Source organism: Gavia stellata, chromosome 5, assembly GCF_030936135.1.
Source record: "Gavia stellata isolate bGavSte3 chromosome 5, bGavSte3.hap2, whole genome shotgun sequence".
Taxonomy (NCBI): Eukaryota; Metazoa; Chordata; class Aves; order Gaviiformes; family Gaviidae; genus Gavia; species Gavia stellata.
This window is the reverse complement of record NC_082598.1, coordinates 29,316,087-29,344,028: the sequence shown is the minus strand read 5'-3', so window position 1 is coordinate 29,344,028 and position 27,942 is coordinate 29,316,087. Positions and strand designations below refer to the sequence as shown.

The 27,942-nt window shown below is 40.8% G+C and overlaps 1 protein-coding gene across 3 annotated transcripts in view; it reads left to right on the top strand.

Moving 5' to 3' along the window:
- The window catches only part of CORIN (corin, serine peptidase), a 165,716-nt gene that overhangs the window by 76,802 nt on the left and 60,972 nt on the right, over positions 1-27,942 (top strand). For 2 of the 3 annotated variants that reach the window (XM_059818119.1, XM_059818117.1), the window contains exon 6: positions 12,342-12,455. The exons of the other annotated variant lie outside the window; for it this stretch is intronic. In XM_059818119.1, the coding sequence (XP_059674102.1) occupies positions 12,342-12,455 (114 nt within the window). The remainder of the gene's footprint in view (positions 1-12,341; positions 12,456-27,942) is intronic. 3 annotated transcript variants of the gene reach the window in all.

Here is a 27,942-nt window from a genome sequence, read left to right as displayed (position 1 = left end):
AGTTGCTGCTCTGTTCTCTAGATCCAAATCTAGGTGAGATCAGACCTGAGAGCAGCAAGCCTGACTCTTTTTTCTCATTGACCCCATTGCTGGAGTTCTCTTGCTGACATCTGAGACTTTACTGTTGATATGCGTCATCCCATGATCCTAAGTGATAGAGGCTTGTACGGTCCATCTGTGGGTTCTAACTTTGTTAATGACTTCTGGGTGACACTAAAAAAGAAGAAATGATATGATGAAAATTGTTTTTCACTTCTGTTTTAAAAAACCCAAGAAGTTATACACTGAAAACTACCTTAAAAGATCAGTGAGGTTATGCAGTGTATCTTTGAATGTTAGTTAATGCTACAATTAAGATTGTCTCTATATCCTGGGTTATCTCCTTGCACTTCCTGAATATGCATAATGATATAGCCTTAAATTATCAGACCAAGTCTTTTTGCCAGTTGGATTCTCTCCATCTGTTAGGGCACGTTTTGAGGGGTCATGAAGTAAAGGAGGCTCTTGTCCATACCAATTTTCACCTGTGGGAACATTTGTAATGGCTGAGTTGGGGAAATATGCAAAGAGGGATTATGTCTTGTTGAAGGCAGTTGAATGCTTTCCAGGAAAATTGAAAAATTGAAAAATGAAAAATTGAAAACTGAAAAATCCTCAAGTCTTTTGAAGGGTTCCTATGGGATTTTTTAATGAACTGTTGTGCATGATGCTTGGATATGCATGGATATTCATGCAGAATGACAGACTATAGAGAATATTTTGACTTTTTATTTAAAGGAATGGTTCTAATGTGATTCCTCTATGACTGGAAAAGGTGAGAGTCCGGTTCACTAGGCTGTTTCTCCTACAGAAATAAATTATGCTGTAGTTGAATATGTCTTTCTGCAATTTGTATATTTGAAAGAATTTACTTCTCTGAACACTGTAGAATGAAACAGCAGGGGTCAGTTCTCTGATCCAACCCCTTTTTACCTAGTGCTCAGCCCAAAGTGCTCTTCACGCTCTTCGCAGGCCTCAGTTCCTGGAAATTGCTAGACCATGTCCTTGGCATATGGCTGCTTATGTCTCAACTTTGTGGTTTCTTTTGGGGACTGATGTGACTGGTTTCATAGTTTTAATGACTTGTGAGCATATAAGGGAGGGAGGGGGAAGCATCATGAGTCATGGATTGTATCAGCGTTGGATTCATCCACATGAATCCAGTAATGCATTCTGGGGGGGACAAATCTCAGAAACCTTCCTGGGGGCTGCTATACATATCCCTACTCACAGAAATATTCCAGCTCTGTTTTTCTTTCTTTCAACTGTCACTGTGTTTTTCTGTTACTTTGTTTGCTTTGACCAGCCAACGTAGCTGATGCTGTTAAAACTGTCGAGAAAAAAACCACAGTAGCTTGAATGAGAAGTAAAGCAACACAATGAGCTGACTTATATTAATGTGGAGCTCTCAGAAGAGCCCTGAAATTATTTTTGAGTTAATTTGAATGGTAAAATGCTTTCAAAACCCGCAGTGAATATGATGCTTCTGCTCTTTATACAGCGAAACTGTGAGCGACAGTATGGAACTGTCCGTCAATGTTCACTTTTGTATTATTATTAAAGAGGCAATATGAATATCTATTTCTGTTAAAAAATGATGTGCAAGAGGCCTGAACTGCACTTCACAGCCATGAGATTTGTAATAAATAATACTATTTAAGTTATACAAAAGACATAGTACCTTCAAATTTAAATATAGAATATAAATTCTATTGCATTGTTATGTTGCATATTATTTATACTGTTTATTCTTAAAGGTACAAAAAAGTATATGACAAAAAACAATGAGACCTTTTTTCTGGTAAGAAACTGTTTTTAAATAGCTATGAGTTGTGCCAAATTATGAAAATATTTTTCATATCATTTTTTCCAAGAACAAATTTACAGTTTTGTCTTAGGAGTTTTTTCAAGTAGTGAGAGTTAAATATATGAAAGTACATTTTTTTCAGGTACCTTTTATTACAAATCCTCCTGTGATCACCATTTCATTCCTATTGGAGTGAATTACGGATTTTAGTCGTGACTCAAGATTTAATGGAGACGTTAACTTACTTTTTTTTCCTTTATGTTAGTTTCTTAAAAAATACCCCTCTTTTCTTTGTTTGTTTTTTTCTGAACAATGTAAGAAAGGGACTTTACATGATGTAATGGTTTCTGGGTATTCTAATAATTCCTATATACTATGAATGCATATCCCTTCCTATTAGTAGTTAAAGTTCGAATCTGTAAAAAGGAATGAATAAAAAAAAAGGAATCATGAAAAGGAATGAAAGTAAGTAAGTATGTGTATAAATAACACATAATATTATAAGTAGCATTAAATTATAAGTAACGGAACTTTTCTGTTCTGTAAGACAAATAAATCTTTGTGAACTTTTTATTCACTTGTTATTGCAGCAGTTTTTTAGTTGGATGCAGTCTTTCAATTATTTTTTTCTGATTAGAAAAGTTATAGCAGTTGGTGAGCAGGTAAACCATTGCTGATGACCCAGGTAATCTCCCTTCTTGGCAAAAACAAAGAAATTCATTATTGTACGTGTTGATAAATGCCCTGTAATGTTCAAGGACATGAAAGGGCTAAATGCGTGTATAATTGGAGTGAGCTCTTCCAGCTGTTTGAAGATGCCACCACAGGAGCTCTTAGCCTGTTTTAAACTGGATAAGAAGCATTTAATTGGAGCACCACATTAACAATATTAGCAATGGTCATTAACAGTTACTGTATAACATTTTAAGATACTGTAAAAACAAATAGTTAAAAGATGCATTAACACCACAACTATAGACTTCAGCAGTACTTCTCTCTTACAATAGCATTGCCTTTATCCAAGTTTAGCTTTGAGTTTTGCAGTAACTCGGCTGAACAGTTCAAACTTTCTTCTAGTGGCTGTCATCATATGTTATCTTGCCCTGCATAAGCTGCAATAATGCAAGCAATACAGAAAATACTCAAGAGAATTAATATAATATATACAAGGAAACTACTAGTTTTCCTAAACAAATATGCTTAACTAATGCAGATCTGGTTTTGTTTTGTTCCAAGAATAAAACACCAGTAAAAATTGTTCTGATACTCTTGTACCCTGTTTATATTCCAGGATTTTTCACACTGGTATTAATTGAGAGAGTTGTCTTTGAGGAGTATCTTTGAGCAGAGATTCAAAAGCAGTATCTGGTTACAACCAGGTACTTATTTTTCTGTTGACAATGTGAAGCTAATTATACACATCCAATACAGAATTTATTTGAGAAGCAGCTTTTAAAATCAGGAAGACATTATCTTTCTTTTGTGCCCTTGCATTCACTTAATGCAGTGAAAAGAAGAGCAAGATGATCTGTGTGTGTATAACATTGATACTGACCAGCTGCAAAAACAGCAATAATGGAATAATTTTTTGAGGGAGACAAAATGTTTTCCAGGATTGTGGTGGTGTTTCATGTGAGGAAACATTCACAGTTGAAAAAACTATTTCCCCCAAGCACTCATTCTTTACTTCTGCTGACTCTGCATTACATTTTATCACGTCCTTCAATTTTGTTTTTTGTCCCATTCTGCCTCCCCCACTGTTTATCTCTGCCTGCCTTCCTGTTCTTTGCCTGTTTCTATTCCAGCTTGGAGTTTCCTATGTGGCCTTTTTAGGGTACTTCACTTGATTGGAAGAGAAAGGTTTTTTGTGTTCTTTCTCCCACAGGGTTTTGCATAGTAAGGAGGTAGAGAAACAGACAGTTTCCTGGGGGGAAGGAGTTGCCAACTTTCCTAATTCTGTGATCGTGATCCTAGTATCAAAACCTTCTAGAATTGACAGCTACAAGATGCATACACTGTACCGCAGGGTACATAGGGTATAGGGAGCAGGTGATAAAAATGTGCAGGCAAGAGAATACAGGGATTCCTATGTGTCCCACTGTGCTATTGTGACTGTATCGAGTCAGACGAAAAGTCCATCTATCTTGTAATGCTGACTCCAAAAGCTGCCAAAATCAGATGCCCAGAATAGAAGAACAGGGCAAGACTATTTGGCAATACTTTTCCAAAATACTCCTGCATTTTCCATCTGTTCGAGATTCAAGGACTTTTCTGTAATTTGTGACCCACCATAGATTTTTATTCTATTAATGTGTCTCTTTGTTTCATGGATCTATGTACATTTTAGCATCCGTAGTATCCTGTGGCAAAGTGTTACAGCTTATCTATGCATTGCATGAAGAGTACCACCTTTTGGTTGTTTTAAGAGCAATTTTATTTGATATCTCCTAGTTCTTTCATAGCATTAGACAGTGAATTTTGTCTCGTCTTCACTTAAAAAAAAATTAGCAGCACTTTTCATGGTCATTTTCACAGATATACAGTGCTTTATCTGTTGCTATACCTTGAAATGGACTTGATGATCTTTCTTACAGGTCTTTTCCAACCGTAGTGATTCTGTGATTCCGTGAAATGCAACCAGATGTCAATCCTGAGGATGGTAGAATAATATATTTATTTCAGTCTCTGCTATCTGCAGCTTTCCAGGGACCTGCCCGCATAATCTTCTATAGATGGCATTCCAGTAATCTAGCTGGGAAGTACAGCACATAAATGGTCTTGACTCCTCAGAGACACTTTCGATAGTACACCAGACACAGGTAAAATAAAGCACTATTTGCCACCAACGGTGCTTAGTCAGTGATTTTGGAAGCTTTTCCAGATTGTAAACCTTTCTGGGGAAGGTCTAAAACAAGCAAGTTTCTCTATCAGCAAGGATTGCTTCCATTTTCTTTGGGTTCCTTTTACCTAACATTGTTTCTTCTTCAGGAGTTTGGGTGTGTGAATATTTGCATTATTATACTAATAAATGTGTGAATTATTGACAGAGGTATCAATAATTAACATGTCCCAGCATATTCCCTTATAATAATACCTTTACAATTTTTAATAATTTTGGCAAATGTAAGTGGGATGGTCCATAATTTTTTTTACTTCAGACATCTATTTCAGACTTTATTTCTTCTTCTTCTGCTTTGTTTGAAACAGTCCCAGCATTTCTGAGTATAGAGCTGTTTGCCTGTGTCAAGAAAGTCTTAAAAATGGTTGCATATCTAAATCCTCTAGGCTTCAGATCAAATATCGAAATTCAACAAAAGTGTTTGTTTTACAGCATAAGACTAGGCTTTTATAATTTTCATTAAAGTCTGATCTTTGGAGGTATGATCAAATTGTCAAACTTCTGGAAACTTCTTGCACAAGCTCAGTAGGAGGCAGAAATTGCATTCATTGGAGGTACTGTTCACAGTGTGTGTGCTCTCCTTGCCCTGAACACTGCGCTGACTGGACCAAACATATCCAGTCATCAACTATTAGAAGACTGCAAGAGGTGAGATTAATTTTTCTTAAAATTCCTTCTGATTGCTGCTGGGTGCTATAACTGAGAGAAGGAAAACTGATTTAATTCTTCCTCTTGTTTGCATATAATATACAAGATAAATAGGAAGATGCTCACTTTAAGTAAGAAGAAATGGAGAAGCCGATTGGGATGGAAATCAGAATGGATAGGAGCAGAATAGGATAGAGATGTATTAGGAAGGGAGAGTCAGAATGATTTATAAGTGCTTGAACACACTTCTGTTCACTGCCCTGAAATGAATATGGGACTCCAGAATCTTTGCTCTTCTGATCTGTAGGAAAAATGGTCAGATAAATATCCTTCCTGTTTTTTGCCTCTGTTCTCCCCAGCCAAATTGGCATATTCACACAGAAGGTCGAAGTCTGTTATTGTTGCTCTCTTAGTACCAGTGAAGATCTGTACTGATGGAGATCTGTAAGCAAATCAAGATGGTTCCTTTAATGGTTCTTTTTGATCTATTTATGCTGTTTTCTTTTTTGAACATGCAGGAAATTGCATAAAAGCCCAAGTTAGAAAAATGTAAGATTTCCAAGTCAGTTAAAGTTGCCTTTCCAACCTCAAACAGCCTTTCTTGTATGATGAATTACAATCTTTTGATTATGTTATCATATTCTATTTTTACCCAATGTCATCGTCTGTGGGATAAACTCTGGTCTACAGGGAACTAGAGCCCATACTGAGGAAGGCTATTTTTTCTAGGGCCCCTTGTAGGTCTTACTGATTGTAGCAATTGGAAAATGCAGCGCATAAGGTAGGGAACTGGAGAAACAAAAGGTTGGCTCATAATAAAGAAAATGTGATGTTATAGTATAGAATGGGATTCTTTCCCTGTCACTGTTGCAGACACCATGTGTAATGTTGAGCAAGGCAGTGGAATCAAAATTTTCTCAACTGTTCTTTGCACACTTCCAATTAACTGGACTATTCATTTGTATAGCTGGGGTTCATTTTCAATTGGAACATGTTCTTGCAGCTGCAAGCAGAGGTAACAGGAGCTATTCTTTGAACATGTAAAATAACATCAGGGTCTTTACTCTCCAGAAAAAAAAAAAATCACATACTGACATGTCTTAGATTGGACAATTGAAGTTATTATTCATTATTTCTTATAACTTTCTCCTTAATATCTCAGTGCCTCATTTTTTTTCCCCTGTAAAATGAGAATGTGAATGCTGTCCGATCTTATGTTGCTGTTAAGACTATCATATTTTTCAGTTTGTAATGCCCTTCCAAAAATGGTAGAATAGAGATGAGGCTGTAACTCTTCAGTTAGAAGTTAGGAAACATGTCCAACCACACAGTGGGTTTTGAGGAAACCTACTGAGGAGCACATTATAAGGGTGTGCAAAAGGATGGTGCTGGTGGTTTTGCCCTACCTTGCTTCTGATTGAGAGGTACAAACATTAAATGGCACAAACCAGTTGAAAAATCTTGTTTTAAAGTCTCTTACCTATTTTGGGCACCTTTCTGTAAAGTTAGAAACCTTCTTTAAAATATATTGCATAAGTAGCTTTCAGTTCAATAACCATGGCCCCATTAGACAACTGGAAAATAATGTTTTTATTGCAAAATCAAGATCATATGCTGCCCAAGTGGAGAGTGCATCTGGGAATGTAATAGAAAATATTTTGAAATCATTCACAGAAGTTTTTATTACAAACACATTTTTCATACAAGGGTGTGTGTGTCAGTTGACTAAGTCTAAGATTGTCCTGTTGCTTGGGGATGATAAAATAATATTTCAGGATTAGAAAAGCATGTAAATAGGTTGAAAAAAATAATCCCCTGCTGCCAGAAGTTAAGAGTAAAAATGAAGGTGCTGAGAGCGTGTGTGTGTATCCATTGCCATAGTGCTGTAGAAAGGATTGCTATGCTAGGACCACAAATAAAGTTGGAAATCTGGATAATTAATTGCACTTGCAGACAGTGAAAGCTGGAGCTATTTGTCATTTTTGAAGAACACACTCTGCATGCGTAGGCATGTCCGGTGTTCAGTGGTACATCACAGCATCCACTGTGCACCTAGTGGTTTGGCAAATTGTGAAGAATATCACATTGCTATACAGAAAGGCTGATTGTGAGCAGATATTACTATATTTTTTGTAGGTACATTAAAGGCTCCTTCTTTAGTCCCAAGGGCATATTTAACAGGTGTAATAGTCTTTTCATGACTGCCTGTTGAGGTCTTTTAAAATGGGTCACTCACTGATGGCAGTTTTAAATGGCTTTGTTCTATCTCAAAAATGGTATTGTTTCCATTGAGATTTATCTTTCAGGTTTTCCTCTTGACCTTTTTGCATTCAGTGATGTTCCTCTGAGAGCTATCCTGATGTATTTCCATTTTGGCAAACATTTCAATCCCTGTGGAAAATATTGAATATCAATTCATCAGTGTGAAAATAGGTTCATAAGACTTTGTAGTACTGAGGCTAATGATTTTTCTCCTCAAAGAGCCCAAGAAAACAGAGTAGTTTTTTCATCTTTTTATAGGTATAGAGCTAAGGCACAGATTGCCCGAATTGTCGAAGGTGATGCAAAAAGATTGCAGCAGAGCTGGGAAGAGAACCTTTATCTCTGGAATACATAAAAGATTCTTTGTTCCCTAAGAACAACTTGCCTTGCCTAGGCTTTTTTTCTATGGCATTGCTTCATAGTGCTTTTATAAATCAGCTAGTCTTTAACAAATAAGGTCATGTATGGATTTTTTGTGAGTAGCTGATTTTTTTCACTATTAAAAATCAAGTCACGCTTATGGTATTTAATAAGACAAGGCATGAAATTCAGTTTTACTAGAGAAAGTAATGAGCTTTTCGAAGAAATTTTCTGTCTGCTCCTCAGCCACAGAATAATGGGGGGGTGTTTTATAAATCGGAAAATAGAAAAGAAAGAATTTTATGGAAAAGGATGATGGAGACTTGTACTCTGTAAGGGAATAGTAGTTGTATTTTCAGGTGGGATTTTCCTTAAAATGAGGCAGTGGTATTTCCATCAGATTTAAGAGCAGTTATCATGAGATAGGTAATACTTTGCAACTGTGAAAATCATAATATACTGACAACAGAAGGTGATTTGCACCCTACTGAAGATCTTAATCAGTCCTTCTAGATGTCAAAACATGACTATTCACTTTTAATGAAGGGAACAAACCAGTTATTAATATTCTAATGTCTAGGAGTTGGGTTATTTGGAGGGTGCTCAGGAAAGCGTAGTTTTAAAGACAGTGAATGCTCACTTTGCAAATGGTGGCATACCTAATACACTGCACAGGGACAATGGGCACACTGCTTTTGCGGTGAAAGATGTCTTCCGTGTGTACTGTGAAGTCATGGAAAGGCAGAGGTGGCATCTGGGATAACTGAAAGAATAATGGAGAACTGGGGACAGGGAATACCTGCCCATCAATATCATATTATTTTTCTAATATAGCTGGCCAGAGGCATCAAATAGCTGTTGGAACTTGAGATATGTCTTTGACTGCCAGGTAGCATCAGACTAACAGAAATAAGGCACCACGAGGAGCCAGGGTGAGCAATCAGCCTACTGTAACCCAACAACCAAGGACCTGAGGTCACCATCAGGGAGCAGCAGCAGCGGGGCTGCTCCCTCCAGGCAGGCAAGCTGGAAGCTGAGGTCAGGCTGTGCTGGGATGCAGAGCCTGAATGCGGCAGGCAGAGCTGGCCCCAGACATGGCAAAGTGGTGAACCCGGTCCGGGGTCCAATTCGAGAGCCCAGTCAGGAGGCAGGACCAGAGACAGGACTGGTGACAAGGCTCCAATGTATCCAAGCCCACCTAGGAACCAGGGCCAAAGTTAGGGCTGCAGACCAGCTACGGTGTTTATACGAGGGATCCATCCAGGAGCTGGAGCTGGATGTAAGGCTGTGCCTACAACAGTGCTCAGGTGGGGACTGAGCCCATGGGCAGGGAGTGGGTGGAGGCCCCAGGTGAGGCTGGTCAGGGTCATTCAAGGCCGTTCAAGGCCTATTGGTGCACTGATGGCTTTGACAGTCACTATGGGCAGGTTGTCCTGGTGGATTCCAGAATGCTAAAGAATGGCAAAAAGCTGTATTCTAGGCTGTAGGTTGTACCTGGTAGCAGCAGGATGGCGGTGAAAAGAAAACCAGCACAACTGAGGAATAGTACAAAACCATAGATATCTCAGGCCTAGGTCTAGAAAGGACCCTGGTTGGTCATCGTTGGAAGTGCTTCGAGAGAGTGAGGAGAGAGAAAGCTATTAGAGTTACACAAAGACTGACAGTCCCTTGCCAAAGTGAAGGCAGCAGCAGGGCTGAAGGATACTGGTCTCCCACCAACAGCCAAAATTCCCGATAAGAGACTGTTGTGAAGATCAGCATGCTTCAGGAAGTAAGAAAGAGGCTTACTGTGTCAGAACAGGGAGATAACCTTTTTTTTTTTCCCTTTTTTTTTCCGATTTAGGTTTAGACTTTTAGGAATACACTTCTGTAAACCACTTTGAATTGTTCACCTGATTCCTTGTTTGTTGTTGGACAAATCACTTGGGTCTCCTATCCTTCAGCTTTTCACGTGTGGAAAAAAGGCGTAACACTTGCTACCACGCAGTTTAAAGCACTGTAAGATACAGGCCATGTGTTTGAGATTTTAGGAAAAAAGTTTCCATCAAGTTTTCTTTTATGATACACTTATTAAAATCAAAAGATACCAAATAATGAATTCCTGAAATTCTATGAAACAGTATGGCTTAACAACCAAATAAAGCGGATAAAAATTGATGTAGTAGCATGGAGAGTCAGCATTTATTAGTTCATGTTTCTCATCTCTTTCTACCTTTCATCTTTTATGTCCTTAAATTGTATGTGTGCTTTGTGAAACACTGCCAGATTTCATCAGCGCCACTTTACTTTCCATTTTGTTTCATTTTTATTTTTCTATTCTTCTGAAGACGTATAAAATGAGATTACTTCTATGCTCTGAGTTACTTCACGACAGACTGTTTTGTTGGAAGAGATTAAAAAGAACTCTCCCTCTTTTTGTAAGTGAAATGTTGGCTCTAGAAAGAGGAGTTTAAATGGGACATTAGCAGTGTGTGAGTTTAGGACTGATCTTTCACTTAAGCTCAGTTTTTGTTTGTTCAAGAATGTGCTTAGTCAACACATTATTGTGGTTAATACTTCACTGTTAAGGATAATTCCTTATACTAGGAATTCTACTGAGTGCAGCACCTAGTAAAATGTTGACACAAGCATCATTGTAGTCATTGATTTATTAATGGCTTTATTTGAAATTTATGTAATGTGTTCCCTTTGTGCTATCATTTACTCCAGTGCCAAACTGAAGTCATAAAAGCTCATGCTACTAAAAATTGTATCGTTAGATATTTGGTTATTTTTCCTTAATTTAATTTTAAACTGTACTCTGCATGAACATACTTGTCAGTTGACATGTTATGAGGAATACAAAATTATTATGAGAATACTCAATATGCTTTTTTTTTTTTTTTGCTTTTGAGATGTAGATTATAAATATACCTTCCAGACTTTGATAACCATCAGGTTCAGAGAATAAAGGGAGAAGACATAGGAATGGAATTCTCCTATAGGAATAGGAAAAATGCAAATATAGGCATTTTAAAATGAGAAATATGGAGCTATGTTGTGATTGGATGCAAAATGACTTTAATGGAGGAAGAGATTCTATAGCTGCTGCTGCTGAAACTGATGTTTTTTCATACCTGTGATTTGCATTGTGGTAAAGTTGGAAAGCTACAATTAGAGATCTTTGTTGTTCTTGGCAAACCTGGATGTAAAGTTTGAATTAGAATGGAATTTCTGTGAATAGAATTTTGAACTTTCATGAGATTTTATTGTTTGAACTTGCTGTTCTCACACATGGATACATATAATAACTTTACACTGGCAAAGTGACAGGATTTTTTTCCTCCATCTCTGAAAGCTATTTCTCATTTCAGATATGTATGCTTAAAGTGAAGTTACTGGGGTTTTTTTGCCAATCTTTTACTGGAGGTGAAACTTTCTGTTTTTTTTAGCTTTGTTGAGTGGCCTGACTCTTAACTGTGGCTTTTGAAAAAAAACCCAACCCAAACCAACGACCAGGTTCTGTACTGAATATTTGCTTTTCTACTTGACATCTTTACTTTTCATCCTCATGTAATTTTTGCTTGATATCTTCCCTGCTTTACAGGGATTTTTCTCAGCCAATGGTTTTTAAAGCGAAGGCTTCAAAGTTTGGTCTCTATTGCATGGACTAAGGTGTAAACAAATTAATGGTGATCTGCATCTCTATATTTTAAGTGCCTAGAAGGACTTGAATGGGAAGATGTTAGGAGTTCCCTCCTTCTGAACATAATGGCCCTGCAAGGTATCTCCAGTGGGATACCTAAAGCTCTAGGGTTTTTTTTAATCGCTTTAGGTATCTCAATTCCCCATATATCGAATAGCAATGATGACTGTCTTCTAATGTTCAGGGAGTTATAACAATGTTTGAGTTCCCCTCTAGAAAGGTGTCTGTGTTATGACACTGTTAAGTCTCCACCTGGTAATCTTTTGCCTGAACACCTGGGCAGGGAAGATCCATCTATTGTAACTTTAGTTGAATATTTAATGTGATGCATCTATTTAATGGAAAAAAAAAGAGCTTGTTTAATCCCATCCTAAGGTCAGTTTTTAACAGTTACTCGGTACAGCTGCTTTTTAGAGGTAATGGTAGATTGAACCTCACTGATCAACTCATCCTAGATACCTATTTTTGAAATAACAAAAGTTAGATGAAAATGCCAGTTTGCACTGGCTTGAATTTGATTAATTTGGAGTTTGTCGCTTAAGTGCATCAGTTAAGACTCATTGTTCTGTCTTTCATTTCTGCTTATTTCTTCTTACCCTGAGAAGTTTAACATGCATTCTTTCTTTTCTTCTCTTTTCTAGCACTGTGCAGAGGAGAGGAGAGTTTCTTATGTGCCAGCGGGATATGCATCCCAGGGAAACTGCAGTGTAATGGCTACAATGACTGTGATGATTGGAGTGATGAGATCCATTGCAGTAAGTTTCTTAAACCTTCCAGTGTTCTGTTGAAGCACTGAATCCATTCAGGGAAACCTAAAAACTAAATAAGGCTATTGGTGCAGATTAGGAGCTTTGCATAGTATTTGCGTACATTGACATTTGGACTGTCTCAGTTGCCATTGAACGTTTTTACCTTTGCTCACTCTGGCCACAGCATGTGTTTTTGTTCTATCAAATTTTGTGCCTGGAAGCCGATTCTAAGATTTCTGCAAGGAGCCATGTGGAAATTAGAGGTATTTTGGGGCATTTTTTTGTTTTAAATGGATCAATAACATGCATCGGAAGAGCACTTCTGATAATAAACTGAAGACTGTTAGTTGTATCTTTTTCCTAGTCGTTGGCATTGATTTTACAGCAGATGCAAAACCACCTGTTTAGAAAGTTCTCTTGGCCTCAACCCTGGATGTGGGTTATTTAAATAAATCCCAGTATATGGTGCAGTAGAAAAGAAAAATGAATATAAATGCTTAATATCTTAATTTCTTATTTATTTCTCTGTGGTAGTGTGTATTTTTAGAGCTCCTATGTGTTTTTCTGTGTTGAGAAAAACATCCTTGGACTACTAACACCTTTAGAAAAGCTGAGCAAATACACAGTAGTAAAACAAGGAAAAGGAGAAAGCAAGAAAGAAAAAAGGAAAATGTGGAACAATGACTAAATAGGGACTACAGTAGGACATGATGCCGCAAAACAGTGCTGTGCATTCAGACTTTGGAAAATATCAGACCTGGGGTTGAGTTCCAGACTGTGCAGTCTAGACTCACTTCAAAAGATTTGTTCTTATTAGTGATTTAAGAGCCTGGGCATTCCAAGACTCACAAAGCTGCTTTTAAGGAAGTTACTGATCGATTTTTATCTGGGATACTCCAAGGAATAAACGATGGCTGCAATTTCCTCCTGGTCTCAATATGAATGAGGCTGGAGCTTGCTTTTACTTTAATAGCCTACGATTTATTTAATGGAGGTTGATACAATTTCTGTTACATAAAAAGTATTACATGTTTTTGTCTTTGAATTTTTCCTGTCAGTGTTAAACTTCATTTTTTAATGTAAGCTAAAAATGTAAAAATACCTATGAGACTATGGCTCTCAAGTTCCATTAGAAATGGGAAAAGAATAAATTAGTAATATAAGAGTAAAAACATTACATGTCTTGAAAAAACAAGCATTATAAATTTAATGAGTTAAGATTACCTTTAAAAGAAAGCCTGTCTGTTAAATGATACAGGGTTTATAGGCAGAGGATGTCTTTTATTAGGATACTTGGTAAGAGCTGGGGAGAGGGGGTGGAGGTAAAATAAGACCTTCCTGAATTAAATAGCAGAAATAGCAAAACCCAAGGAGGACTTATTTGCCTGAAAGCTTGTCTGATAAAAGATGCTGTGTTTCCTGCAGTCCTTGCCCCTCTCAAATTCTTGTGACCTCATAGAATAGTTTGGGACCTTTAAAGGTCATCTAGTCCAACCCCCCTGCAATGAGCAGGGACACCTTCAAATAGATCAGGTTGCTCAGGGCCCTGTCCAACCTGACCTTGAATGTTTCCAGGGATGGGGCATCTACCAACTCTCTGGGCAACCTGTTCCAGTGTTTCACCACCCTCAATATAAAAAACGTCTTCCTTATATCTAGTCTGAATCTACCCTCTTTTAGTTTAAAACCATTACTCCTTGTCCTGTCGCTACAGGCCCTACTAAAAAGTCTGTACCCATCTTTCTTATAAGCCCCCTTTAACTATTGAAAGGCCGCTCCTTCTCCAGGCTGAGCAAACCCAGCTCTCTCAGCCTTTCCTCATAGTAGAGGTGTTCCAACTGTCTGATCATTTTTGTGGCCCTCCTCTGGACTTGCTCCGACAGGTCCATATGTTCCTTGTACTGAGGACTCCAGAGCTGGATGCAGTACTCCAGGTAGGGCCTCACCAGAGTGGAGTAAAGGGGCAGAATCACCTCCCTCAACCTGCTGGCCACGCTTCTTTTGATGCAGCCCACGACATGGTTCACTTTCTGGGCTGCGAGCGCACATTGCCGGCTCATGTCCAGCTTTTTATCCACCAGTACCTCCAAGTCCTTCTCTGCAGGGCTGCTCTCAATCCCTTCATCCCCCAGCCTGTATTGATACCAGGGGTTGCCCTGACCCAGGTGCAGGACCTTGCACTTGGCCTTGTTGAACCTCATGAGGTTCACATGGGCCCACTTCTCGAGCTTGTCCAGGTCCCATTGGATGGCATCCCGTCCCTCAGGTGTGTCAACTGCACCACTCAGCTTGGTGTCGTCTGCAAACTTGCTGAGGGTGCACTTGATCCCACTGTCTTTGTCATTGATGAAGATATTAAACAGTACTGATCCCAATACAGACCCCTGAGGGACACCACTTGTCACTGATCTCCATCTGGACACTGAGCCATTGACCACTACCCTCTGAATGCGACCATCCAACCAATTCTTCATTCACCGAACAGTCCATCCATCAAATCCGTAACTCTCCAATTTAGAGAGAAGGATATTGTGGGGGACTGTGTCAAAGGCCTTACAGAAGTCCAGATAGATGACATCGATAGCTCTTCCCTTGTCCACTGATGTAGTCACTTTGTCATAGAAGGACGCTAGGTTGGTCAGGCGAGACTTGCCCTTGGTGAAGCCATGCTGGCTGTCTCAAATCACCTCCCTGTCCAACACATGCCTTAGCACAGCTTCTAGGAAGATCTGTTCCACTATCTTCCCAGGCCCAGAAGTGAGGCTGACAGGTCAGTAGTTCCTAGGGTCCTCCTTTCTACCCTTTTTAAAAATGGGTGCAATGTTTCCCTTCTTCCAGTCACTGGGGACTTCACCTGACTTCCATGACTTTTCAAATATCATGGAGAGTGGCTTGGCAACTACATCAGCCAATTCCCTCTGGACTCTGGGATGCATCTCGTCAGATCCCATAGGCTTATGTATATTCAGATTCCTCAGGTGGTCATGAACCTGATCTTCTCTTACAGTGGGAGGGACTTTGCTACCCCAGGCCCTGTCTGGTGGTCCATCCACTCAAGAGGTATGGGAAGAGAGGTTGCCAGTGAAGACTGAGGCAAAAAAGTTGTTGAGTACCTCAGCCTTCTTCTTGTCCGTTGTTACCAGTTTGTCAGTTTTGTGTTCATCAGGGGGTACACTTTCTTTGACCTTCCTTTTCTGGCTGACATACCTATAGAAGTCCTTCTTATTATTCTTTGTGTCCTGTGCCAAGTTCAGCTCCAGCTGCGCCTTGGCCTTCATGACCCCATCCCTATACAACCGGGCAGCGTCCCTATACTCTTCCCAGTGTCCCTGCTTCCAGTTTCTGTGCATTTCCTTCTTGCCCTTTATTTTGACCAGCAGGTCTTGACTCATCCATGCTGGTCTCTTGCTGTCCTTTCCTGATTTCTTACACCTGGGGATCGAGAACTCTTGAGCTCTATGGAAAGTGTCCCTAAAGATCTGCCAGCTCTGTTCTGCTCCCTTGCCCCTGAGGGCAGTTTCCCAGAGGGTTCTATTGACTAACTCCTTGAACAGCTGGAAGTTTGCTTTCCTAAAATTCAGGGTCCTGACTTTACTCTTCGCCTGTCCCATATCCCTCAGGACTGCGACCTCCACTAGTGCGTGATCACTGCAGCCCAGGCTGCCTCCAATCTTGACGTCACTGATTACCTCACTTGTGTTGGTGACCATCAGGTCCAGTATTGTATCCCCTTTGGTATGGCTGTCTATTACCTGGCCTAACAAGTTATCCTTAATGCACTCCAGGAGTCTCCTGGATTGCCTACAGCTCACTGTGCTACTTTTCCAGCAGTTGTTGGGGTGGTTGAAGTCCCCCAGCAGGATGAGTGCCTGCAAGCGCAATGCCTGCTCTAACAGGAGTAAGAAGGCTTCATCAATAGGCTCCCCTTGATCAGGTGGCCTGTAGTAGACACCAAGCACAAGGTTCCCTTTGTTGCCTTGGTCTCTAATTCTTACCCATAAGCTTTCAACCTGCTCTTGGCTATTCAGAAACAGCCCTTCACAATCTATTTCTTGACACAGAGGGCAGCCCTTCTGCCCCTCCTTCCTCCCCTGTCCCTTCTGAGCAGCCTTTGATAGCCGCGCTCCAGTCATGGGATTTGTCCCACCAAGTTTCAGTAATGGCAATTAGGTCGCAGCTTTCTAGTAGCACGGTGGCTTCCAGCTGCTCCTGTTTGTTGCCCATGCTGCGTGCGTAGGTGTAGAGGCACTTCAGCTCTCCTGTCAGCTATGTTACCTTCTTAGAGGAACACCTCTTAATTCCTTTGAGGTATTTCACTGGTGTTTCCCTCTTGGCTCTTATTACCTCAGGAGCCCCTGGCTCATCTCCGTAAGACTTCAAGTGTGCTCCAGTGTACCTAGCACATCTCAGAGCAACAGGCTGAGGGCTCTCGCTAGCATCCCATCCCTCTAACCTTCATGTGTCATCCCACAGCTTGTCACAGGCAAGCCTGGTGTTACCCCTCTCCCCCTTCAAGTCTAGTTTAAAGCTCTGTCAATGAGCCCCACTAGCTTGTGAGCAAAGACTCTCTTCCCCCTTTGAGAAAGGTGAATACCATCCGACGCCAGCAGGCCTGGTGCTGTGTAGACCATCCCATTATCTAAAAACCCAAAACTGTGGTGCTGACACCAGCCATGGAGCCATGTATTAATAGACTGGGTCTGTCTGTTTCTTCCAGTGTCACTGCCTGCAACTGGAAGGATAGAGGAAAAAATTACCTGTGCTCCAGATTCCCTTACCAACTGTCCCAAGGCCCTGAAGTCTCTTTTGATTGCCCTTGGACTATGTGTTGTGGTTTCATCGCAACCCACATGGAAGAGCAATAATGGGTAATAGTCCAGGGGCTGTACCAGGCTAGGAAGTTTCCTAGTGGAAACCGGGCCCCAGGGAGGCAGCAGACTTCCCGAAGAGGAGGGTCTGTCCAGCATATTGGACCCTCTGTTCCCCTCAGAAGGAAGTCATCTGCAACTGTAACCTGTCTTTTCTGCCTTGTGGAGGTGGTCATAATACGGGGGGTAGGCCTTTCTGACCTCGGCAGCATCTCTGGTGTAGATGGACCATCATCCACATCATCCATTGACTGGCCTTCCACGTCCAGAGCCTCATACCTGTTGTACAGAGGCACCTGGGAACGCGAGGTGGGCAAGGAGGGTGTTTGCCTGCCCCTCCGAGTGTGGACTTGCCTCCATTCACTCCTTTCCTTTCTTTAAGCTACTGCCTTCTGCCTGGCGAGGAGAGGATACAGGATTCCCTTGATCTTGTTTTTTTCCGGTGGCTGTTGCTGTTTCTGCCTCAGGGAGGGCAGAGCATGGTTCCACCAGTCCTATCTCTTTCTCAGACTCCGTGATGCTCCTTAACCTTTCTACATCCTCTCGTAGCTCTGCCACAAAGCTGAGCAGATCATCCACTTGGTCACATCTCACACAGGTGTTCTCACTACTGCCATCCATTGCCAGTGAAAGGCTCTGGCATGCCCTGCAGCCTGAGACCTGGATGGCTGCATGTTTTCATGGGAGCTCTGTCTTGGTTGCCACATCCATTGTGGTGAGTGCAGAGGGCATAGCTTTCTGCTGGGTGGATACCATAGCTAAGCTCCTTCTGAGAGGGTGATGACCACCAATTGAACTCACCTTTTGAGCTGGTAGGGTGATGACACCCTGCCGCACAAACTGCTGCACCACGCTCTGATCACTAGCACTCCCCACGCTGCTTTTTATAGGTGTGGGGTGGCTGCAGTTGCTTTGGTAATGCCCAGGCCTCAGTCAGCGTCTCTCCGGAGAGCTGCTGGCTCCTGGTGGGTTTCTCCACTCCCCTGGCGTTTCCCGGCCTCAGGAAACCCCACTGTGCACCAAGATCTGCCACTCTGCTGTGGATCAGGCCAGCTCTGTAGCAGCTCACCTCAGCGACTGACTACGATTAGAGGAACATTTTTACAAAAACTTATTAAGGCATGGAAATACACCATTAAGACACTCAGGACAACCTTACTGTTGCCCTGTACTAGTTATTTTCATTGCCAAGTAATAACCCTAAAGTTACGTTTTTTGCACAGCAGTGTTTTATTCCTGATTTAAGTTAAACACACTTTTAAAGATGCATTAGTCTGGGAAATTTGGTTTGGTTTTCATTATCTTCCCTCTTCAAAGTGCTACAAAGAAGAGACCTTTGGGCATCCTGACAGTTCATGACCCCTTTTCTGACAAAGGCCACAGCCATGTGTGAGGGCAGCTGTGTTCTTAATCTCATTGGAATGAAGAGATTTCAATATATATTCAAAAATAAATGGCAAAAATTACTATTAACCCTAAAAATATATTTTCTTCAAGTCCAGACAATGTGTGCAAGTTTTAAGTGTATGAGTAGTTTAAAGAGTCTCCTTATTCCTTTAGGGATGATTATAGATAACTGAAGGTTATAATTCTATAATGAATTCATAATTAAATTTATGAAATTATTGATTTTTTAATTCTTAAAAGACTTCTCCTCCTAGGCTCAGTCATGAGGTCTTTCAGTTCAGTTTCAAGATTGTTCAGTAGCAGCTTTCACAGTGACTGACATTTCCATAATAATGAAAATATTCAGTACTCCCAAAATTTTAGTTCACCATTTAATTATGAAATATTTGGCAATATTTAGCAATATTTGAGAAAGAAAATAAAAATTTGAATTTTTATGCTTTGTTCTATTTTGTATGAACTGAATTCTGACTGCTAGTGCTTACACATAGCTTTCCAGTGTTTAATGGTACCCAGAATAACACATGGAAAAGTTGTTCCCTTCTTATTAAGCCCAAACTATATTTGGTCATAGGAAAGTTTCATCTAGCATGAAATTTATTTTCAAATTTTTGTTGTTAACCTTCAGGATGGGGCAAATGGAGTAAATGAAACAATAGCAGCAGATTTAGCTTAGAGGAAACAGCATTAATGCATTGAAGATGATAACTAGGTATAAACATATGGCTCACTTCTAGCCTAATTTCTGCTCCACTGATTGCTAGGGAGCTGTTTTGTCTGCATGAAAATCATAAACAAAGAGCTTGGGCAATATAGATGGAGAAAAATATTTAGACTCTTTGTTCTAGCAAACAAACTTCTGTAGCAGTCGATCATTTAGGAGCAACAGTTGCACAGAAAGGCAAATATTTCTACTGCAGGAGTTTTGTGAAGAGACCACATGAGACTTCACAATCTCCATGAGTAGGTCAGAGCTGTGAGGAGAATCTTTTCATTACAGTTAGTTCCCAAATGACATTAAAAGGCCTTTAAACTCAAAAGACCAAACTTTATTAGAATGTAAAAGAAAAAATTAACGCTTTAAAAGAAAAAATTAACCCTTTAAAAGAGAAAACTGAAAGAAACTTGATAAGGCAGAATAGAAATGAAAAAGATTTACAAACAAAACTGCCTTTTCTGACTGTGGTTTTGAAGGTTGGGTCCTTGGGCTTGGTTTCAGTCAACTCAGGAACTTTCTTTTTCTCAGCAAATTCTGTTCTGTGTTCTTTTGCCCTTGGGAAGTTTCTTTATCACAGTGGAGCCCTGTCCATGTGTTGTTTCCTGTTTTTTCCAGCTTTGTTTCAGTCTCTGATGTGCTTTAGGTTCGCTCCATGTTGAATTCTTGCTCTGCCTCCTCTACACTGTAAAAGATGTAAGATAACATAGAACTGCACGCAAACAGATAGGATTCTCAGGGAATCTTCCCTGACACCCCTTCTCTCTTAAGCCATTTTTATACTATTTGTCTTTTCAGGTGGAGCTTGAGTGACTCTAGTCATAGGTACCTCTGTTGTAATTGGTGTAAAAGTTTCTCATTCTGCTTTTAAAGGTATAGACTAAGAAAAATCCAGAGCGCAAGCTCAGTGAGGGGTGGTCGCACCTTGGAGGTGGGTAGCTTTGGGATGGAGGTGTGTTTTCTGGTATTATAATGAGATTATAATGAGCAAAGTTCACCCAAAGGATAGTATTTTGTCAAAAAGTGACAGACTGTTGGCTCAGGGTGGTAAATATGCAGCTCAGGGTAGTAAATATGCAGTTTGTCGGTTCACAGAGCCTGGCCGCAGTGTCTTCACTCCACTCCACCCTCCGTGCAGTTTCTCTTAGAGTCAGCACACCAGGCTCCCCTGGTGTTGCCAACATCTAAGGTTGCCTAGGGAACTTCTGTGGGATGGATTCCTTGCATATCCGCCACACTCCACCCTGAAGATTTCTTCAGTGCTGTACCTTTCCTTATAATGTGAATATAAATTTAATTCCTAAATTACCTCCAGCAATTATTCCACAACAATAATGGTGCCAATAATTAATTTTGGGGGGAGAAATGGTTTTCTCTTAGCTGTACACTGTATTGGAGTCACAGTAATTCATTTCATTCTGATATATGTTAATGAGATGGATTGAAAATTGAGGTGGATTGAAAACTGGATGAATGGTTGGGCCCAGAGGGTGGTGATCAGAGGCATGAAGTCTGAAGGCCAGTAACTAGCAATGTACCCCAGGGTCAATACTGAGTCCAAATGCATTCAACATCTTCACTAATGACCTGGATGATGAGGCAGAGTGTACCCTCAGCAAGTTTGCTGATGACTCCAAACTGAGAGGAGTGGCTGTCACACCAGAGAGTCATACTGCTGTCCAGAGGGACCTCAACAGGCTGGAGAAATGGGCTGACAGGAACCTCATGGTGTTCGGCAAGGAGAAGTGAAGAGCCCTGCACCTGGGTAGGAACAACCCCCTGCACCAATATATGCTGGGGGCCACCCAGCTGGAAAGCCGCTTGGCAGAAAAGGGCCTGGGGTTCCTGGTGGACACCAAGTTGAACATGAGCCAGCAAAGTGCCCTTGCCACAAAGAAGGCTAATGGTATTCTGGGCTCCGTTAGAAAAAGTATCCTTCCCCTCTACTCAGCACTGGTGAGGCCACATCTGGAGTACTATGACCAGTTCTGGGCTCTTCAGTATCAGAGAGACCTGGACATAATGGAGAGAGCGCAGCGAAGGGCCATGAAGATGTTTAAGGGACTGGAGCATCTGTCCTGTTAGGAAAGGCTGAGAAAGCTGGGACTATTTAGCCTAGAGAAGGCTCAGGGGGCATCCTATCAATGTATGTAAATTCCTGAAGGGGAGGGTGTAAAGAAGATGGAGACAGGCTCTTCTCATTGATGCCCAGTGACAGGACAAGAGTCAGTGGGCGCAAACTGAAACACTGGAGGTTCCTCCTGAATATCAGGAAACATTTACTTTTTTTTTTTTTTACTGTGAGGGTGACCAAGCACTGGCTCAGATTGCCCAGAGAGGTTGTGGAGACTCCATCCATGGAGGCACTCAAAAGCTGTCTGGACACAGTCCTGGGTAACTGGCTCTAGGTGGCCCTGCTTGAGCAGTGGGGCTGGTGACCTCCAGAGGTCCCTTTCAACCTCAACTATTCTATGATTCTGATAATTAAATTAGTCCTCAGTGTGTCTAGGGAGTGGCACTTAAAGCTTCAGAAAGCTAAAAGACAACGTATTTTTTCATCTAGATAGTTAAAGCACTTTATAAAATTTCAGAACAGGATTCTGTAGAATGTAACTAATAGTATCTTTGTAAGGGCATTTGATGGATTTAGATTCGAAAGACTGAAGCTTGCCAGTGTGATTGGATGCATTAAAAAGAAACATAGGATTTTGAAAACAGTATCTGGAAGAATGTTTCTAAAGTATGCTTTACAATTTTAATTAAAATATTCTTGTTTGTTTGGATTTGTATTTAAACATTCTGTATTTGTGACCTAAGCATGACTACTATTACATTTCCTGATATGAGAATGGGTAAGGTGAAACTGCTGCTAAATAATTCCAATAAGATTTTGAACTTTACAAATTGTGGTATAATATGTACAACAAACTGGTATAAATGATTTAACTTTATGCTTTGTTTGAAAATCAAACCATTCAAAGTAATCATTATTTCTGTAGGAAATTAACGTAACAAAACTTAATGGGTGACCTTATTGAGAAGAAAGGCCGTATGTATCCTAAACAAAACTTATTTCACTCACTTGCACTCACCTGTAGTGTGGACACAAGCGGTCTGGCCAGAATCACTTGGTTTTGACAGTGAAAAACACTGGCTTTTCTGTCCTCATAATGTCTTGGTTTCTTTTTGGTTGGCAGTGAATATTTACACTTCCGACAAGCGTTTTACAGTCTTAGGGTTTGAGTATTATTTGGAAAATATTACTGAGACTTAATTTTTTTTCTTTCCTTGTGTCTTCAGGGTTGTTCTTGATCTTTGGGGTCGAGTGCACCCTCAGTGAGTTTGCAGATGACACCAAGTTGGGTGGGAGTGTTGATCTGCTTGAGGGTAGGAAGGCTCTGCAGAGGGATCTGGACAGGCTGGATGGATGGGCCGTGGCCAATTGTATGAGGTTCAACAAGGCCAGGTCCTGCAATGTGGTCACAACAACTCTATGCAACGCTACAGGCTTGGGGACAAGTGGCTGGAAAGCTGCCTGGTGGAAAAGGAGGTGGGGATGTTGGTCAACTGCTGGCTGAATATGAGCTGGACCAGGTGGCCAATAAAGCTAATGGCATCCTGGCTTGTTTCAGAAACAGTGTGGCCAGCAGGAGTAGGGAGGTGATCGTGCCCCTGTACTTGGCGCTGGTGAGGCTGCACCTCGAATACTGTGTTCAATTTTGGGCCCCTCACTACAAGAAAGACATTGAGGTGCTGGAAAGAAGAGCAACGAAGCTGGTGAAGGGTCTAGAGCACAAGTCTTATGAGGAGCGGCTGAGGCAACTGGGATTGTTTAGCCTGGAGAAGAGGAGGCTGAGGGGAGACCTTATCGCTCTCTACAACTACCTGAAAGGAGGTTGTAGCGAGGTGGGTGTCACTCTGTTTTCCCAGGTATAGGGAAAAGTGGTGAGTTGTCCAAGTGATAGGAAACAGCCCTAAATTGAGCCAGGGGAGGTTTAGATTGGATATTAGGAGAAACTTACTCACCGAAAGGGTTGTCAAGCATTGGAACAGGCTGCCCAGGGAGGTGGTTGAGTCACCATCCCTGGAGGTGTTTAAAAATTGTATAAATGTGGTGCTTAGGGACATGGTTTAGTGGTAGACTTGGCAGTGTTAGATTAACAGTTGGACTGGATGATCTTATGGGTCTTTTCCAACCTAAATGATTCTCTGATTCTTGTTTCCCTGTCTTTAGGTCAGGCTGTTACTCATCTTCTTGCTGCCTCATCATTTAAATGAAGTCAAGCTTGCAGTGCTCTGTAGCAATTAACATATTGCATTCCTTTAAACGTTGTTCTGCTCTTGCTTCTGATGCCTTCATGCACACGCATATTTTCTTTCATATTTAATTCATACTAATCTTAATATTTCTTTTATCCATCTCTACATTTCCTCCATCATTTTTGTTAAAGAAAAGACAGCTGCAGTTATAGCAGAGCAGTTTGCTTGCTTGTCTGCTGCTTCAATGCCAATTCCAGTAACCTGGTGAGTGCATTGATTTGTGCTTGTAATGCTGTGATCAGCTCCTTCAATGGCAGGATGAGGTGACAAGAGATGAAGCCTATTCACCTCAATACCTTTGCTCTTAAAGGTTCGGTTCATAATTCCAGGTAAAAAAAAAATATGTATCCAGAGGCATTCTCCTGGGATGTCCAGGATCTTGTCAAAGCTTTCCCCATCTGCAATCCCAAAATACAGGACTTCTTATATTTGTTTTGATTCTACCAGCTTGGGGAGATGTCTCTCATTTTTAGTTATGAAGTTACATACATTAGGGAGGGAGTTGTCTGTCCTTGTGCAGGTGACTTTGTCTGAGCTAAATGTCTAAACTGGCTGTATGGATAATCAGCTGAGAGAAACAGACACTTCTGATGCATGATTTGTCTAATTTTAAGCAGATAATTTAAATGGGCTGTGTGCTTTAGAAACTAAGTGATGTAGTGAATCTTAAAGCTGTGCCTCCTTAGTTTTAACGTTGAAAAGTACATACTTTATGAAATGTAGAAGTCTCTGGTTTTAATCTTTTCCATATTAATAGTTCTTCCTAGAATCTCCTTTCAGGGTTCTGCATCAAGAAACTGCTCACATGATGCAATCACTTTTCTGTTCCTGGCTCTTGACATGCACTTTTCTCATCTTCACTTTGAAGGGCCATAATAAGTATGCAAGCAATAGTTAGGCTTTAGTAGAATCCATCCCTCTTTTTGAAAGTATAGTTTAATTTACTTAGCAGTGTCACTTTTTTACACAGCTGCAGCCAAAAACTGCTACCATTTACCCTGTGACTTTGTGCAGTGGAAGGCACCAGCTGAGGACTCAAAATTCAGCTCAGCCAGCTATCACATAGGAATATGAACAGGAAAGAAGCTGTGATGCTGATCTACAAATGCATAAATTATCAGCGTCAAAACTTGGAACTGTCAGAAGGATCCTGATGAGCAAGTTTTACATGTAATGTACCAAATGCAACAGGCTCTCTTACATCCCTCTGGTTGCACTTAGACACACACTTCCCTAATACATTCATTTCCTCCTTGTGTGACTTTTTCAGTCATACTTCTCTTTCACAAAGGGTGAACAAGATGAAGACCATTTTAGTAATAAAATACAAAAGAAAATGTTTACAAAAGAAAATGTGCCACTGCACGCCATACTCCAGAATAGAGCATCTTGTTGAATTAAGGTCTTATTTAGTCCTAGAAGTGGCAGAATTTGTACATTGAGTCTGCACATATATCTTTAAACATGCATCTTTAAAATGTAGGACTCCTAAAATCACTGCTGAGTGTTGGGTTGAGGGGATTCATGGTCGGAAGGACATATGATGCAATAGTGAAGTGGTGAAAACAGAGTATACATGAACAGAGATCAAAAGGTTGTTGAATGCAAAAGATTGACCAGGCTTTATTTGTGTTTAGTGAAGTATAGAATAGGAATTTGTATTTAATTTTATGAAAACTGTGCTTGTCCCATCATTAACAAAATTCAAGTTGAGCCTTTTATAAATGGCAGCTGCAAAGTGCTCATCTTATTCTGATGGAAGTAACTAGCTACCCTATTCTATATATTATTGCCAATATCTTGAAGAAAATACATGTTAAGACTGTTAGATTTTCATCAAGTGAATCTTATTTCCTTGCAAGGAAGTTTGTATTCTTTTTGTTTACCCTGTCTGTGTGGGCCTGACAGCTGCCATGCCCTAAAGGACACTGCTGGAGCTACAGAGGTATGAATGTAAACAGGAATAGGGGTATGGATGGAAATTAAACAGTAAAATTATTCAGAGGAAACAACAGCTTTGTTTCATTTGCATGAGGAGAAATGGAAGCATAGAAACTGTCAGAGTTACAAACTGATCAATAAGGATAAAGGTTGCCAGAGTACTTCATGCTGTTGCATACTCAAAACAAGTGATGTTTAGAATTTTACTGTCAGCTGGCTATTGTTCTGATTACATGAAACTAGAACTGTAGTATTTTCATTTAGTTTGGGGTTTTTGGTGTTTACTGTTTCATGCCTTTTGTTCTTTTAAAGCTTTAAAGCTAAATTAACTATTGACTACAAAGCTCATGTCCTGAAGCATTGTCCTTCGCATTGTGCTATAAATTCTGTTTGTACTTTCTAAGATGATGTGAAACTTACAGAAAACATGAATACTTCGGTGGGGGAAGGGGAAGAAGTGATTCATATTCGAGTTCTAGAGTTGAGGTTGGTAAAGCCTTGAGAAACTTAATGTTAGAGCATTCACCTAGGAGGTGGAACACTTGGGTGACATTGATCTGGAGGGATTGTCGCGTTAAAGGGCAAGGCAATTTGGCAGAAAATAAACCCCCTTGCATTCCAGCTTGTCCTCAGATATCAGAGGGGCTGGGGGCGGCTAGGCTTAGATTCTGAGTGATGCCCAATTTTTCTATGTTACAAGCCCGGTCGTGTTCAATGTATTGAACTCTCACGATTTACACTCGTAACACTGCACACTTTCAGTCTAGTCACGTTCCATGAACTAGCACGGCCACACTTAGGGGATTTGGTGGCGTTCAATGAGAACTCTCACGGCTAGATCAGTGAATAGTGCAGTTTATTGAAGCAACAGATACACAAGTTCTTTTGGATTGCCGGTGATAAAATTACTGCTTGCAAAGCATGTGCAAATACCAAGAATGTGAGTAATATAGCCTGGCTACAAACGCGTTAAGTTATAAAGCAACTCTATAGAGATTTCTAAGTTTCCCGGGGAAGCACTTGGTATAACCAAGTGTTCGAATCTTACCCAAAGGCGTCCCTGTGGGGGGGAAGAGAGGCTCAGCCCGTCGACTGATCCCAGGTGTCAAAGGTGGTCTGCGATGGTATCTTCCCTGGCATCCTTCCTCTCTTAAGCCATTTTATATTACTTGTCCTTACAGGTGGAGCTTGAGTGACTCTAGTCATACATACCTCTACTGTAATTGGTGTAAAAGTTTCTCGTTTACTTTTAAAGGTGTAGACTAAGAAAAATTCAGAGTGCAAGCTCAGTGAGGGGTGGTTGCACCTTGGAGGTGGGTAGCTTTGGGATGGAGGTGTGTTTTCTGGTATTATAATGAGATTATAATGAGCAAAGTTCACCCAAAGGATAGTATTTTGTCAAAAAATGACAGACTGTTGGCTCAGGGTGGTAAATATGCAGCTCAGGGTAGTAAATATGCAGCTTGTCAGTTCCATAGTAACTTCCAGTTCCCGTCTTATCACAGAGCCTGGCCGCAGTGTCTTCACTCCGCTCCACCCTCCGTGCAGTTTCTCTTAGAGTCAGCACACCAGGCTCCCCTGGTGTTGCCAACATCTAAGGTTGCCTAGGGAACTTCTGTGGGATGGATTCCTTGCATATTCGCCACACTCCACCCTGAAGATTTCTTCAATGCTGTACCTTTAATATAAATTTAATTCCTAAATTACCTCCAGCAATTATTCCACAGGGATAGAAACCCCACTGCACCTTCTGAGAGAGTGCTGCACCTTTCAGTGTGTAATATACTTAGAAGGACACCCTTCTTTCAAAGAGGGACCACTGTGCAATCATGAACACAGGAGTCACATGCCAAGAGGAGAGAAGCAAGCGGTAGCACAATTCTGTTGTTTAGAGGTTGAGCATCTCAGCTGAGGGGAGAGACTTGTGTTCCAGTCCCTGCTCTTGGACCTCTTCCTGTACATTTCCCAGGAAAGAGCTCATTTAAAATGCCCACATATCGCAGTAAGAAAGGGCACAAAGCACTTCCTTGGTTCCAGTGGCATAGCTTCAACAGGAAGGAAGGACTGTCCACCCAGCTATTCTATATCCTGGCATTCTCCCTGGAAAAGCCAGATGTGAAGGAAAAGCCTAGAGGAAGGCAATGAAACTAGGTCACCCACTTCCCAACTGTGTTTTTTTAACCAAAAGTTACTGCTAATGGGACCAGACACCACCAACCCTCTTTTCTCTTCTCCACCCTTG